This window comes from Protopterus annectens, chromosome 9.part0, assembly GCF_019279795.1.
Source record: "Protopterus annectens isolate FY-2018-M chromosome 9.part0, PAN1.0, whole genome shotgun sequence".
NCBI classification, from domain to species: domain Eukaryota; kingdom Metazoa; phylum Chordata; order Ceratodontiformes; family Protopteridae; genus Protopterus; species Protopterus annectens.
The window spans coordinates 1,038,265,006-1,038,278,468 of record NC_056743.1 but is presented as its reverse complement, the minus strand read 5'-3'; the positions used below and the strand labels follow the sequence as shown (position 1 = coordinate 1,038,278,468).

The 13,463-nt window shown below is 38.7% G+C and overlaps 1 protein-coding gene across 1 annotated transcript in view; it reads right to left on the bottom strand.

Moving 5' to 3' along the window:
- The window catches only part of LOC122811778 (keratin, type II cytoskeletal 2 epidermal-like), a gene marked incomplete in the record, with an annotated part of 49,841 nt that extends 37,009 nt beyond the window's left edge, over positions 1–12,832 (bottom strand). The window contains 2 exon segments of the mRNA XM_044083838.1: positions 11,724–11,950; positions 12,218–12,832. Of these exon segments, the coding sequence (XP_043939773.1) occupies positions 11,724–11,950; positions 12,218–12,733 (743 nt within the window).
- Between the last annotated feature and the right edge of the window lie 631 nt (positions 12,833–13,463).

Here is a 13,463-nt window from a genome sequence, read left to right as displayed (position 1 = left end):
TTTATCATCTTCCCTAAACTTAGTTATGTCACATACTGCAAGCATGTATGCCAGTGGTCCATGCACTACTGGATTGTTTGCTGAGAATGTGGGCTAAAGGACATAGATCATTCTACCAGTGAATATCATACCATGATAAATGCCAGAGACAGGGGTTTATCTTCTGCCTTAAGTCTAATTATGTCTCATACTGCAACCATGTTGTGTCAGTGGTCCATGCACTAGTGGATTGTTTGCTGAGGATGTGGACTGAAGGTCTCATATCATTCTGCCAATGAGTAGCATACTGTGATAAGTACCAGAGCTAGAGAACTCTGCATAGATAATGGAAGCTATGCAGAGAATATTATATATGAAAATTCTGCAGGTGTGCAAAGATTTGTGGAGCTACGTATGAGCTATGAGGGCTGTGGTAGAGAGTTCAAATGAAGAATGAATAAAGGCAGTGGGCATGTAGAGTGCAGAAGAAAGAATTTACAAACCTGATAATCCAATAGAAGTTCTATCCATGCAAAATATCCTTATCAGCAAAATTACTATATCAGTACATGAAAAAGTGCATCATATTGGCCTTGTTTCAGATTTTCCTTTAAATGTTTACTGAGCTACAGTTATGTCTTCTGGCAGTGCTGTGAGCCCAGATGTTGTCTTGTCAGGTGTGCTGTTCAATTGGGATATGACAGTAAGAGGTTAATGTTCCAGAAGAAATTGAATCTGCACCAGATGAACTGGTCCATTACAGACTATGGAATGCAGTATTGTTCAGGCAGAAAACAAAACACTGCTCACATAATGTATCAGTCCTGAATACATGTGCAAGTTCATGTGGCTGGAAATCTATATTCATGAATGCAAAACAGCAAAGGTATGATGAGAAAGATTGATAGATCATGTCTGAAATCAGTTTTCTGTCTTCCATTTTTTGTCCCTGCCATCTACCACCTCTAGACAGGATAGGATTGCTGTGAGCCTTTCATCTTAGTGACCTTCTGCTGCTATGTCAGTATTACATAATCACTGTATTAGTCTTCCACTTTAGGACATTTGGATATGATAAAACCCAATGTTATTGGGAAGATGCATACTGCATAGCCCATATTCCCACATCTGAAGAGCTCACACATCAGAGTCACAACACTATTCTGGTGCTGGTTTGCATGAAAAGTTGTTTCTACCTACACTATGCCCTAGGCTTAAGGGGTCTATTACCCTTGATTTCCTTACATCAATTGCTAAATGTAGCCTAATGCCCAAACTGGAATATCTCCTTCCCCTTCTCACCTTGTTTTTGTTCAACAAATATTGTTCTTTATTGCATTGCATTCAAATCAAAGTTTTTTTGTTTCATAAATCTTTCTGATTAGCATACCCACCGCTGACAGATTCTCACCTAAACTAACATGTTTTGTATTGCTGAATGCACTAAATTCTTTGCTGTCTTTGTTTGTAAGTTACTCCACAGGGTACATCTTAAAGGCTAATTTATTACTGAGACAATCTTATTCAATAAGCACTACAAATTCACCTTCTGGAACTGTATTTCCTCTCAAAGACAAAATCTTTCCAGTCTAAGCCTTTTCAGGCAATCTATTTAATTCTTCATGATGTGAGTGTTACACATCTTCATACTGGTTGCATTATTTTTCTCTTCTCTTTCATCTTTTATTTTTTTTCCCTTTATGAACTGTACCTCAGTTTTGTAATACAACATAGTGTTTATTGTATAATTATATTTCTACAAGTATGTACATTTTGTTTTTCATATAAACTCTACTCATGTAAAAAGTAATTTACGCAGTTTATCACCATTGGCACTTTGCTCGTTGTGTTTTGTACATTTGTAGTCTTTCTTTGTATTTGTCTGTTTTACACATCGATAGTTGTCTTTATAACCTACATGGGTACTTACGTATTATCGCAACCACATTTCAAGCATGTCTTCATAGGCCAGTTTCATCATGGACAGGACATTTTCTGCTCCAAATACATTCAAATGCATATTAGATTTTCAGAACAAATACTAAAAGCAGAGCAGTGAAAATGTATTTCATTAAAATCCTTCTTCAATGGATATCTAGGGGCTTTTCCATGGGGATCCACAGCCTGAAGGGTCATGCTGTACACATTCATACACCCCCCCCCAAAAAAAAATCCAAGAGTCAGTCCCTGAAATGGGTGGATTGGCTCAAAGAGTTTCACTTATATATGTGCACTTATTTGGAAATATTAAAGTAGTTCACTTACAAAGTGAACAGAATGATTGTTTCGTATCGGCATGCATTCTCTGAAGAGGAATGATTAAATGCTAAATCCCGAAGACTTGAAAGGTATGACAGGTGGCCCGTAGTTACTTGTCTGAAAAAAAGCAAGTAATTCCTCACATTGGGGTGGCTTGGCGTGAGGAGTTTCAGTCATGTATGTGCAGGTAAAATCAAAGGACGACTTGTAAATATTACAGTAGTTCACTTACAAAGTGAACAGAACAACGTGTTTTGTATTGGCATGCATTCTTTGAAGACCAATGATTAAATACAAAATCCCGCACACTTGAAACGAATGACAGGCGGTGCCTACTTTACTTTTCTAAAGAAAACAAGTATTTTCTCACATTTACATGTCAAATTGTTTTCAAAACCTTGGCAACGTATATATATTGACACATTCAGGCAGGAGAATGGCTTGGAAATGAGCTGCTTCTCTTGCTCGGAATCTGGTTGCTGTAATATGTAAGTACCCCTTCATGTATGACATGCTTATATCTGTATATTATATCAAATTAATAATTAAATAAAGATGCATGCAATGACGTTAGCAATAACATACCAAACAGGATGCTAACAATGCTCATTTCAGTTTTATATCAGAGTACATACAGAAATCCTAGACATTCAGTCCTTCTGTCTGCTTTCCTACAATCCAAATTGTCATAGAACTTTGGTCAGGGTTTTATGTATGGGGATGACATACCTCTGGCTTAGGAAGACAATTGAACCCCCTTCCTTTAAACATCAGGAAAATTAAGCTTTAAATAACATGGCAGCTGTTGATAAAAGTTAAGGCATCACCTGCTAACACCAACTGCCTTTGTAATTGTTCTCTTTCCTACATCTGAACATCTTTCTCACATATTTTCAAAGCAGCAGTATTGTCTCTAGAGTAAAACCGCAGTAGTGATCAGATCAGCTCACATCCCTCATCAGTCTCTGCAAATATGATTTTTAACTGAAACCTTTCTAGAGCATATGACCAGGGTTCTTATCCCATGAGTTGTAGTATTGTAGTAAAAAGCTAAAGTAAACATGATGTATGTGTGTCTGCGTGGGCATCTATATGTGTATGTCAATGATAGACGTAAACACATTTAACTTACACACACACACACACACACACACACACACACACACACACACACACACACACACACACACACAGATATTCCTCTGCATCTTACACGGGTAAACCTTTTCAGGTTCTACACTTTATATGCATTGCTGGGAAAGCTTAAAATAATGATTAGCTATGACATAATTTCAATCACGCAGATATCAATAGTTGTGTTCCAAAGATCATATGTGTATGACATGTTTTCATGTTGTCCAGTATTATTCAGATAAGTAAACAGCTCATTTATAGACCAAGGGTCTTACACTATGAATTAACAACATTTTTTTCTCACTTTTGCCAAGGGCATTTGAGTAGTAGCATTGTTATACAGTATAGTATAGTTTGTTGATTGTGGCTTATGACAGAACTACTTGAAAAAAAATGTGTGCTGCAGCTAGATATTCTGGCAGGTTTGAGTAAATAATATATACATAAATATCATTAATTTCCTAAATGCTTTATACTTCTACCATACACCCTACTATGATCTGCAAGTCACAGGAAAAATAAATAGCTTTTCTTCAAATTAGAGAAGACATCTCTTGCTGTCTTATAATGTACTGGAAAAAAGCATTCCAGCTTCAAAGATTTGCATTCCTAAAACACAGAATTCATCTCTTTTAGATTTTTATAATATTCTGAAGAATATGTTCAATAAAACTTTCAAACACCTATATTACATTAAAAATGTTGAGCTAAGGAAACAAGCACAGAACAAAAATGTCAACTAAAGAGATTTATGTTGACTTGACAATCAAAATCCAGTCTTTGTACTTTGAAATAATTTGGTAACATAACATTAATGGAATGAACCACTCTATTGTAAATTAATATGGAGCTAAGTTTGGTAGTACAATTCCTGTTCATATTATTTTCAGATAAACGTTCATAACCAAAAACAGTCAGGTAGAACAATAAATAATAATAATTATAAATAGTGACATATTTTGCAGGTATTCTGATGGGAAAGGAAGCACGCTTATCATTTTTCAACCAGTTTATGTTTAAAATAAACATGGCATTTTAGAAAGTTTTTTTTACAGTTTCTAACCAGTTTATGTTTGTGGTAAATATGGCATTTTAGTAGTTTAATTAACAGTAGAAGTAATTAATTTACTTAATTTATGATCTGCAGATTAGTGGTACATTGTTGAAAATGCTTTACAGACATTCCTCAGTATTTTGTATAGTTCTATACTGGATATCTGTCAAGCAAATATTTTAGCAGATATCTGTGGATCCCTAGCGATATCTGCATTGCTTACTGTACTTATTTCCTTGTTTCACTTGAAAGAAAGTTACTGTTTGTCGTTTTTGCATTTAAGTTACCTGTAACACATTGCATTTAAGTTACCTGTAACACATTGCATTTAAGTTACCTGGCACTTGCTCACTAAAGCAATTATATAAGTCAGCTCTAAAAAAATAAAAGCCCTCACAAACTCCCCTTGAGTACTTTGTTCCCCATTGGCCCATTTTTTCAATTATAAAGGAATTCCCAGTACTATTCTAGCATGTCCAAAGGTCAGTTGTCAATCTCCTTTCCGGTCCAGCTGGTGAATCTGGGAATCTTGAGGCAATGTTACAACTGCCTCATGTACACAGACAACCCTCTCCTCCTCCCAACAAATTCCAACACATGTGAGAGATGCAACCATATAGCCAAACTGGAGGCTAAGCTCTCTCAGTACTGGCATAACCAGTCAGGAGGAGAAGGAAACCACACTCACTACAATTCCAGTCTCACATAGACCTACCACGACAACAAACCAAACACATAAACACACAAAAACATACTCGGAGGCTCTAAATAAAAATCTGCCTAAGCAGCAGAGACCTCCAAAGCAGACACCCAAGCAACCATTACCCCAAAACAAAACACGTGCAACACATAGCTCACAAAACCAGTGTGCTGAACAGTCACAGCCCTTAAGGCTAAACAACACACCTGATACACTTGTAATAGGTGACTCTATCGTCAGGCACACTGACATCCCGCTCACCAGGCTGAACAAGGAGAAGGTCACGGTGAGCTGCCTGTCGGGCGCTAGGATCCGCCACATAACACAAGAACTCAGGTCACTCCAAGGCAAGTACAAATATGACTCAGTCATTGTCCATGCTGGTGTGAATGACCTGAGACGTACCTCCCTGGACTACATGAAAAGGGACATAGAGGAGCTCTCTGAGCATGTAGCCCAGGCCGGTATGACCCTGACCTTGAGTAGCATCTTACCCTCACCAAGAATGATGCCACAATATGAAGACAAGATGATCAATTTCAACAATTGGCTTAAGTGTTGGTGTCATTCAAAGGGGATCCAATGCCTGTCAGCCTGGGATGACATGCTCGACAAGCCACAATGCTTCGCTAGGGATGGCTTGCACCTGTCACCCCTGGGCTTTCGGATATTGGCAAAGGCTCTTGCTACCCCCATAGTGCCTTTTTTAGGCAAGGCTCAAAAGACAAACCCACCTCCATAGGTATCACAAGGGATAAGAAACTAAGAGTAATGCTACTCAACGCCAGAAGTCTAAACCTCAAGATGCACGCACTCGAAACTCTCCTTAGCATGGAGAACATCGATATCTGTGAAGTAACAGAAACCAGGTTCAAGGCTCCCGAGAGCACCCCAGCACTACTAGGTTATACCTCATACCATGCTTTTCGGCCCCAAAACTTGGATCGAACCACAAAGGAGGGGAGTATCAATATTCGCCAAAGATACCCACACCTCCAGGTTGGTGGCACAGCAAGCATCAGAGACTATCCATGTGCAACTAACTGTGGGTAAAACTGCCTTCCAGTTTATAGCCTGCTACAGACCACCCCCCCAAACACAGGAACCCCACTTGGCCTTTCTGAGAATACTGGAAAATATGAAGGTCTCTCCAAACATCATTATATTGGGCGACTTCAACTACCCAAACATAGACTGGGAGCATTACTCTAGCTCCAACACCCTAGTCCAAAGGTTCCTAGAATTTATAAACTCAAATGTTATGGAACAACTTGTTACCACTCCCACAAGAGGGGAAAACATACTGGACCTGATCATCACCAACATGGGGACACTATGCTCCAGACCAGAAGTGTATCCCTCACTGGTAAGATCAGACCATAAACTAATCTCACTGGATATTCACATCCCGACCCCACCCCCTGCCCAGAAAACCACAGTGAAAACTTCTCTAAAGCAAATTTCACACGCCTCAAAACCAAGGCGAAATCCTTCAAAGCCCCGGCCTGTGGAAAATACGCCCAGACCGCAGAATCCTTTATAAACGCATTCTATGAACACCTTCAGGAATGCATGGATCATGCAATCCTAAATAAAACCAAGACCCAATCCTCCAAAGGCAGACGTCCTGTCTGGTGGACCCCAGCCATAAACAAACTATACAATAGAAGGAGGAAGCTACTACATGATAGAACAAAATCCCAAAAGGGAAGGCATCTCTGATCAGTATTAGCAAAAACTACGGACTCATAAAATCGTCTAAGGCCAGCTTCGAGAGAAAAATTGCACAGGACACTAAGGATAATCACAAGGCTTTCTTTAGTTATGTTAGGAACCTGGGTGGGAATTCCCAGATATGCTCAGAATTAGTCCAAAATGACAAAAAATACACCGAGCCCACAGACATTGCCAACATCCTAGCTGACAGGTTCAGTGCAAACTTCTACCCCCTCTCCCCACCAAAAGGGCAAATATCTATCCCAACAGAGTGCTGCCCCCCTGACATCTCAGATGCTCAGGTAAGACCACCCTCTCCAAAGCAAAAAACACAGCATCAATGGGACCAGATGGTGTCCTGGGCTGCGTCCTACATGAACTCCAAGAAGAGCTAAACCCAAACATAAAACTACTGTTCAATCTTAGCCTTACTACAGGATATGTACCCAAAGAGTGGCGTACAGCAAGAGTGGTCCCTCTCCACAAAGATGGTGCCTCAACGGATCCTGGAAACTATCACCCCATAAGCCTGACTAGCTTGGTCTGCAAAGCTATGGAAAGGATCATCATGGACCTCATAAATAAAGATATTGGGGACCTACAGACACTGGATCCTACCCAGTTTGGCTTTGTTAAGGGCAGATCCTGCCTCTTAAACCTGGTCGATTTCTTTGAAACAGTCACCAAGGCCATTGACGAGGGGAAGGTGGTCCACACAGCCTACCTGGACCTCGCAAAAGCCTTCGATACAATACCCCACGGCATTATAGATAAGCTCACCAGCTTAAATATAAACCCCTATGTCACTAGATGGGTTGCAAACTGGCTCAAGGACAGAACCCACACGGTTAGAATTGCTGGAGCCATGTCAGACTCCAAACCAGTTACAAGTGGCGTCCCACAAGGCTCAGTCCTGGGACCTCTCTTGTTCGGTATATATTTTCGGCGTACAGGCCACCGACCAAGTTCGCAGATGACTGCAAACTGGGCGCCATAATCAACTCTCCAGCTGACACAAGCATCCTCCAAAAGGGCCTCATAGAAACAGACAACTGGTGCCACAGCCATGGCCTCAAGCTAAACGCCAAAAAGTGTATAGTCATCACCTTTGGCAAAAATAAATGACCACATAGGTGGTAATCCATTAAGTACAGAAGAAGTAATTAGGGACCTGGGGACCCAAGTTGATAGCTATCTCTCATTTGACAACCACGTGGCCAAAGTGGTTAGAAAAACATTTTATATAGCCCACCTAATCATGAAGGGATTCACATCTAGATCAGGGAGGTCATCGACCTCTTTACTCATCCCTCATCAGGCCCATAATTGAGTACAATGTCCCTTTTGGGATGTACCTTACCAGACACCTGCAGCAACTGGAAAGACCCCAAAAGTACCTCACCAAGAGGATCAAAGGGCTCAAACAGATGCAATATGCTGCCCGGTTAAAGAAACTCCAGCTCTACTCAGTGGCATACCGCCTGCTCAGAGGCGATCTGTGCCTGACGTATAAAGCCATGTCCAACCCGGAATTAATGGACATGCTGCACCTCAGAAAATCCAAATCCCATCGCTCAGTACTGAAATAAATAGGACATGCTGGAGGGACAGATTCATAACCCAGAGGCTCCCTTCACTCTGGAATAAAATCCCAGTCCAGGTTAGGCAGAGTCCCACATTGACTCTCTTCAAGAGGAATCTTGATGAGTGGATGGGAGATCATAGGTTTACCCCGGCTATCACTTCTGTGTCACTGTTAGACAGAGGCACAGTATACTAACCTCAAAAAAGGCATAGCAAAATTAATTTAAAATGGGTGGCGAAAGCCAAACACACTCTGGCTAGGCTTATAAATGCCCTAGGGCAGATAGCCTAGTATGAACCTATGAACCTATGAACCTAAGTTTGATCTTTCTGTCTCATCCAGTGTGAAGAGTTAACAAAATAATTATATTATAAAGTATATGGAAACACAGTTTTGACTGCACAAGCATTCAGGGGAAGTAACATAAGCTTCCTTTTTTTTTCTATCTAATTTACATGCATTGGAGTTTTGTTTTCTTCATAAATTCTGAATTTTCTTTATTCGGGTAATATTGCACTGTTTATTCTGCAGTTATAGTTGCATGCATCATATGCATACATACCCTGAATAATATATAAAATAGCTCTTTGTTGTGATTCTGCTTTCATATCATGTTTGTTACTTTATGGAATTTGAAAACCTTTGGATAAAGTTTCAAGAAACCCTGAAGAAATACTGCAAAGGCAGGATTTTATCAGATTTCTGTTCTTAACATATTTTAAGGAATCATTTTTCTTTTTTATCACTGTTAATCTTTGGGAGACAAATATATTAAACCATTTTAACTTAGTTACATCAAATGCCCTGTGTGTATATATGACTGCAATTATTATCTTGGAAACAGACGTGTGATATCATAAACAGAACTCAGCAACTTTAGTTTTGCGAACACAGTTCTTAAGCACATAGAGCTGTGTTTTGCTAAACTTACAAATATGAGTAAGATTACTTCTCACAGGAGAAAATTTAAGATTAGTATAATTATTCTTATTTTTAGAAATACACCCAAAGTTTTGCCTTTAAAAGGGGACAATGAGCAGAGAGAAAGAAGAGGGCGTGTGAACAGTTGGGACAAACGAAAGAGAAAAGACTCCGAAGAAGGAACACAACACAGGCAGCGTCGCAGACAATAGACTGTTTGTTTTTTAATTTGTCAAGGTCAGTATTGTCTCATTCAGATGTATCTCTTTTAAACAAAGGACTCACTTTTATACCTTCCCAAGGAAGTGATTTACACACAGTATGTGTGAACATTAGACTCTTTGCAAGAAATGTGGCTCTTAAATTGATGTTTGGCAACAAAGATGGTGCTGATATCAGTAAGCAATGTGTTGTTTCATTGTTCAAAGCTAAAAGTGTTTTTTCTCCCCCCCTTCCACCTCATTTAGAATGTTTTGTTAGAGTATGTGAACATGATCTCTATGGTTATTTTTATGGTAGCAAAAAGAAATGCACATACTATAATATGAGTAAAAGTGAAAGTCTGGCCTTGAAATCCTTAATAGAGAATGATTCAATAACCATTAGACCGGCTGACAAGGGAGGGGGGTTTGTATTGTTTGATACTGAAAATTATGTTTCCTATATGTTAGATATGCTTGCTGATGATAAAACATACAGACTGATTTCTCTTGACATTTTGCATGAGTTCCATAAAGCGATAGATGATTGCGTATATGACATGCTCATGTGTCGACAACTTGATATAGATTTATTCAACTTTTTTCATAAAGAGAGTGTACAAATACCTATAATAAAGGGCCTCCCCAAGATGCACAAAAATATATATTGGGCCACAGACAACATCTTCTTTTATTTGGAGAAGACCCTTCTTCTACACCACACACATGTTTAATTTTAGAGTCCTACAAATAGTTAAACACAGCAATAGAGGGGGTGACCACATGAATTTATTGGAGAGCATTGAAATCTACCACCGGGCATTAATCAATATGTATCCCTTAGATCAGTGCTTAAGAGCAGGTAGCACCTGCCTTATTCACCCTCTACATTTTAGACCCTTAGTGGATTAGAAGGTTTTTATTTGTTTCTGCAGCCATGATTTTTATGCCTATATGGTTTATCATGTGTATGATAGTTTTTGTTGATTTCATCATGGTTTTTATATAAATTATGCATTTTATTATTCATCTTTTAAATATATATGCTACGTCCGTTGTTTGTAGTTTATATATGTTATAGATCTGTACAGAGTATATATATATATATATATATATATATATATATATATATATATATATATATATATAGGTTTTGGGGCTGTGCTACTAATATTTAGCATTTCATTAATGACATCAAAGTATGTATGGTGTCTTTAGGCATTTAATTGCTTAATTGCTTAATTAACCTGCATTAAAAAACTCACTGTTTCTTATCTCCTTGTGTGCTGTACTTTCAATAAAAGACTGAATTTTACAAGTTGGATTTTCAAATCTTTATAGGATTGTTACAGGATTTTGTGCTGTGGTGAGTCTTCCAGTGTGTGGTTTCTTCACATTATAAAGTATATGGAAACACAGTTTTGAGTGCACAAGCATTCAGGGGAAGTAACAAAAGCTTCCTTTTTTCTATCTAATTTACATGCATTGGAGTTTTTTCTTCATAAATTCTGAATTTTCTTTATTCAGGTAATATTGCACTGTTTATTCTGAAGTTATAGTTCCATGCATCATATGCATACATATATTTAGCCTGAATAATATATAAAATAGCTCTTTGTTGTGTTTCTGCTTTCATATCATGTTTGTTACTTTATGGAATTTGAAAACCTTTGGATTACATTTGAAGAAACCCTGAAGAAACCTTGCAAAGGCAGGATTTTATGAGACTTCTGTTCTTAACAAACATTTTAAGGAATAATTTTTCTTTTTTATCACTGTTAATCTTTGGGAGACAAACATATTAAACCATTTTAACTTAGTTACAGCAAAAGTTCTGTGTGTAAATGACTGTAATTATTATCTTGGCAACAGACCTGTGATATCATAAACAGAACTCAGCTACTTTAGTTTTGTGAACACAGTTCTTAAGCACATAGAGCTGTGTTTTGCTAAACGTACAGATATGAGTAAGACTACTTCTCACAGGAGAAAATTTAAGATTAGTATAATTATTCTTATTTTCAGACGATTTTCATATTCTTCTTTTCTGGAGATTTTCAAAGTAGAATAAGAAATATCAGTGGCTTATTCTAAAAACCATTAAAAACACCTTTTCATGAATTGAAATACAGCAAAGAAAATATAGGCTATACAAATAATAGTGTAGTCACTTACTTGGACTTGAAATCTTCAACACATCCCTGCATGTTCTGAAGCTCATTTTCCAGTCTGCCCTTATCGCTCATCAAGGTATCAATATTTCTTTTCATGTTGCTGATATAAGCTTGGTAGACAGGAGTAAGATCGTTCCTACCTCCCGTCCCTGATCCTCCAGAACATTGCTGCTGCAGCAACTCCCATTTAGTTCTCAGTACTGCATTTGTCTGTTCCAAGGAACGAACCTGGGACCCCAGAAATCAAGTTAATGTACTGCACCTCACAGACAAACCATATATCTTTGCAAATAACATTTTTTTATTTTAAGATGTGATCTTGTTAACAAAAAGCCTAAGTAAAGATCCTGAAAGCAACATTTACAACATTAAAATTCCATCAGTATGCAGTAATATCAAATTTTATGCCACATTTTCAGTTGTCATGGAGAGGATGAAAACATGATTCTCACAAAATATTGCAAAACAAATATGATACATTAACTGTTGTCTTACCTTGTTAATGAAACCTGCAAACTTGTTGTTGAGAGTTTTGATCTCCTCCTTTTCTTGAGTTCTGAGCTCACCAATCCTTGGATCAACTTCCAGGTTCAGGGGTGCCAACAGGCTTTTATTAATACTCACATTAGTGATCAGTGGAAAGCCGCCACCACCACCACCACCACCACCACCACCACTGAAACCACCAAAGCCACCAAATGATGCACTACTACCACCAAATCCACCACCTCCACCACCACCAGCTCCTCCACCTAGCCCTCCACTGAATGCAGCACTTGATTGGAATCCTCCTGGAGTGCTACCATATATACCACCAAACTTCCCAAACAGAGAAGAATCTCCACCTCCTCTGCTACTGTAACTATAGCTAGCAGTGCTGCTTGTGATCCCTCCACCACCTCCTCCTCCTATTCCTCCACCTGATCCTATTACGGCACGTTGCACAGTCCTAAGGGGACCACCAGCAGACATGCTACTGAAGCCTCCTATCTGAGTTCTTCTAATGGACATGTTAACAGCCGCACTTTGAGGAAAAATGAAAAGGAGAAAATAAACAATGTGGAAGAAATAAGCACAAGGAAGGAGACTGTCCTTCTGACTTTGAAATACATTCCTGCCTTTTTATCTTGTTTGGGGTGGAATACAAGTTGTCATATGGGAGGAGAAACTGTTACAGAATGCACAAAGCCTGTGTGACTTAGACCAATTACCTTGCCTGCTAAATGAGAAAGGCATGACCACATAAATTCCCAGATACACACACACACACACACACACACACACACACACACACACACACACACACACACACACACACACACACACAAATGTATACATTCAAGCAAAAGGAAGTATACCTAATAAAAAAGTTATATAAGAAATGTGTTCATGTTTTTCTGATACTTTTCTTACTCTGCAGTGTACATAAGATTTGTGTTAATAAACCTACACCAATTTCTGCATATATGTAGGGATGGCCTTTGGTCAACTGGTGCCCTAGGCAAATGGTCTCCACAGAGTCCCTCCCCAACACCACTTGGTATCCCCATCCTTGTCTAGCTATACCATCCAGATTACTGGAAAAGATACTTTGCTACAGCGGCTCCCTAGGCAGCCACCTAGTTGGCCTATGTCTATGGCCGGCTATGCATATATGCATATGGGCTTCTTCTTCGTTTGTAACCACTGAGTGAGTGCTGTCATTGTCCGCATATTATACTATTACATTTATCACTTTTTT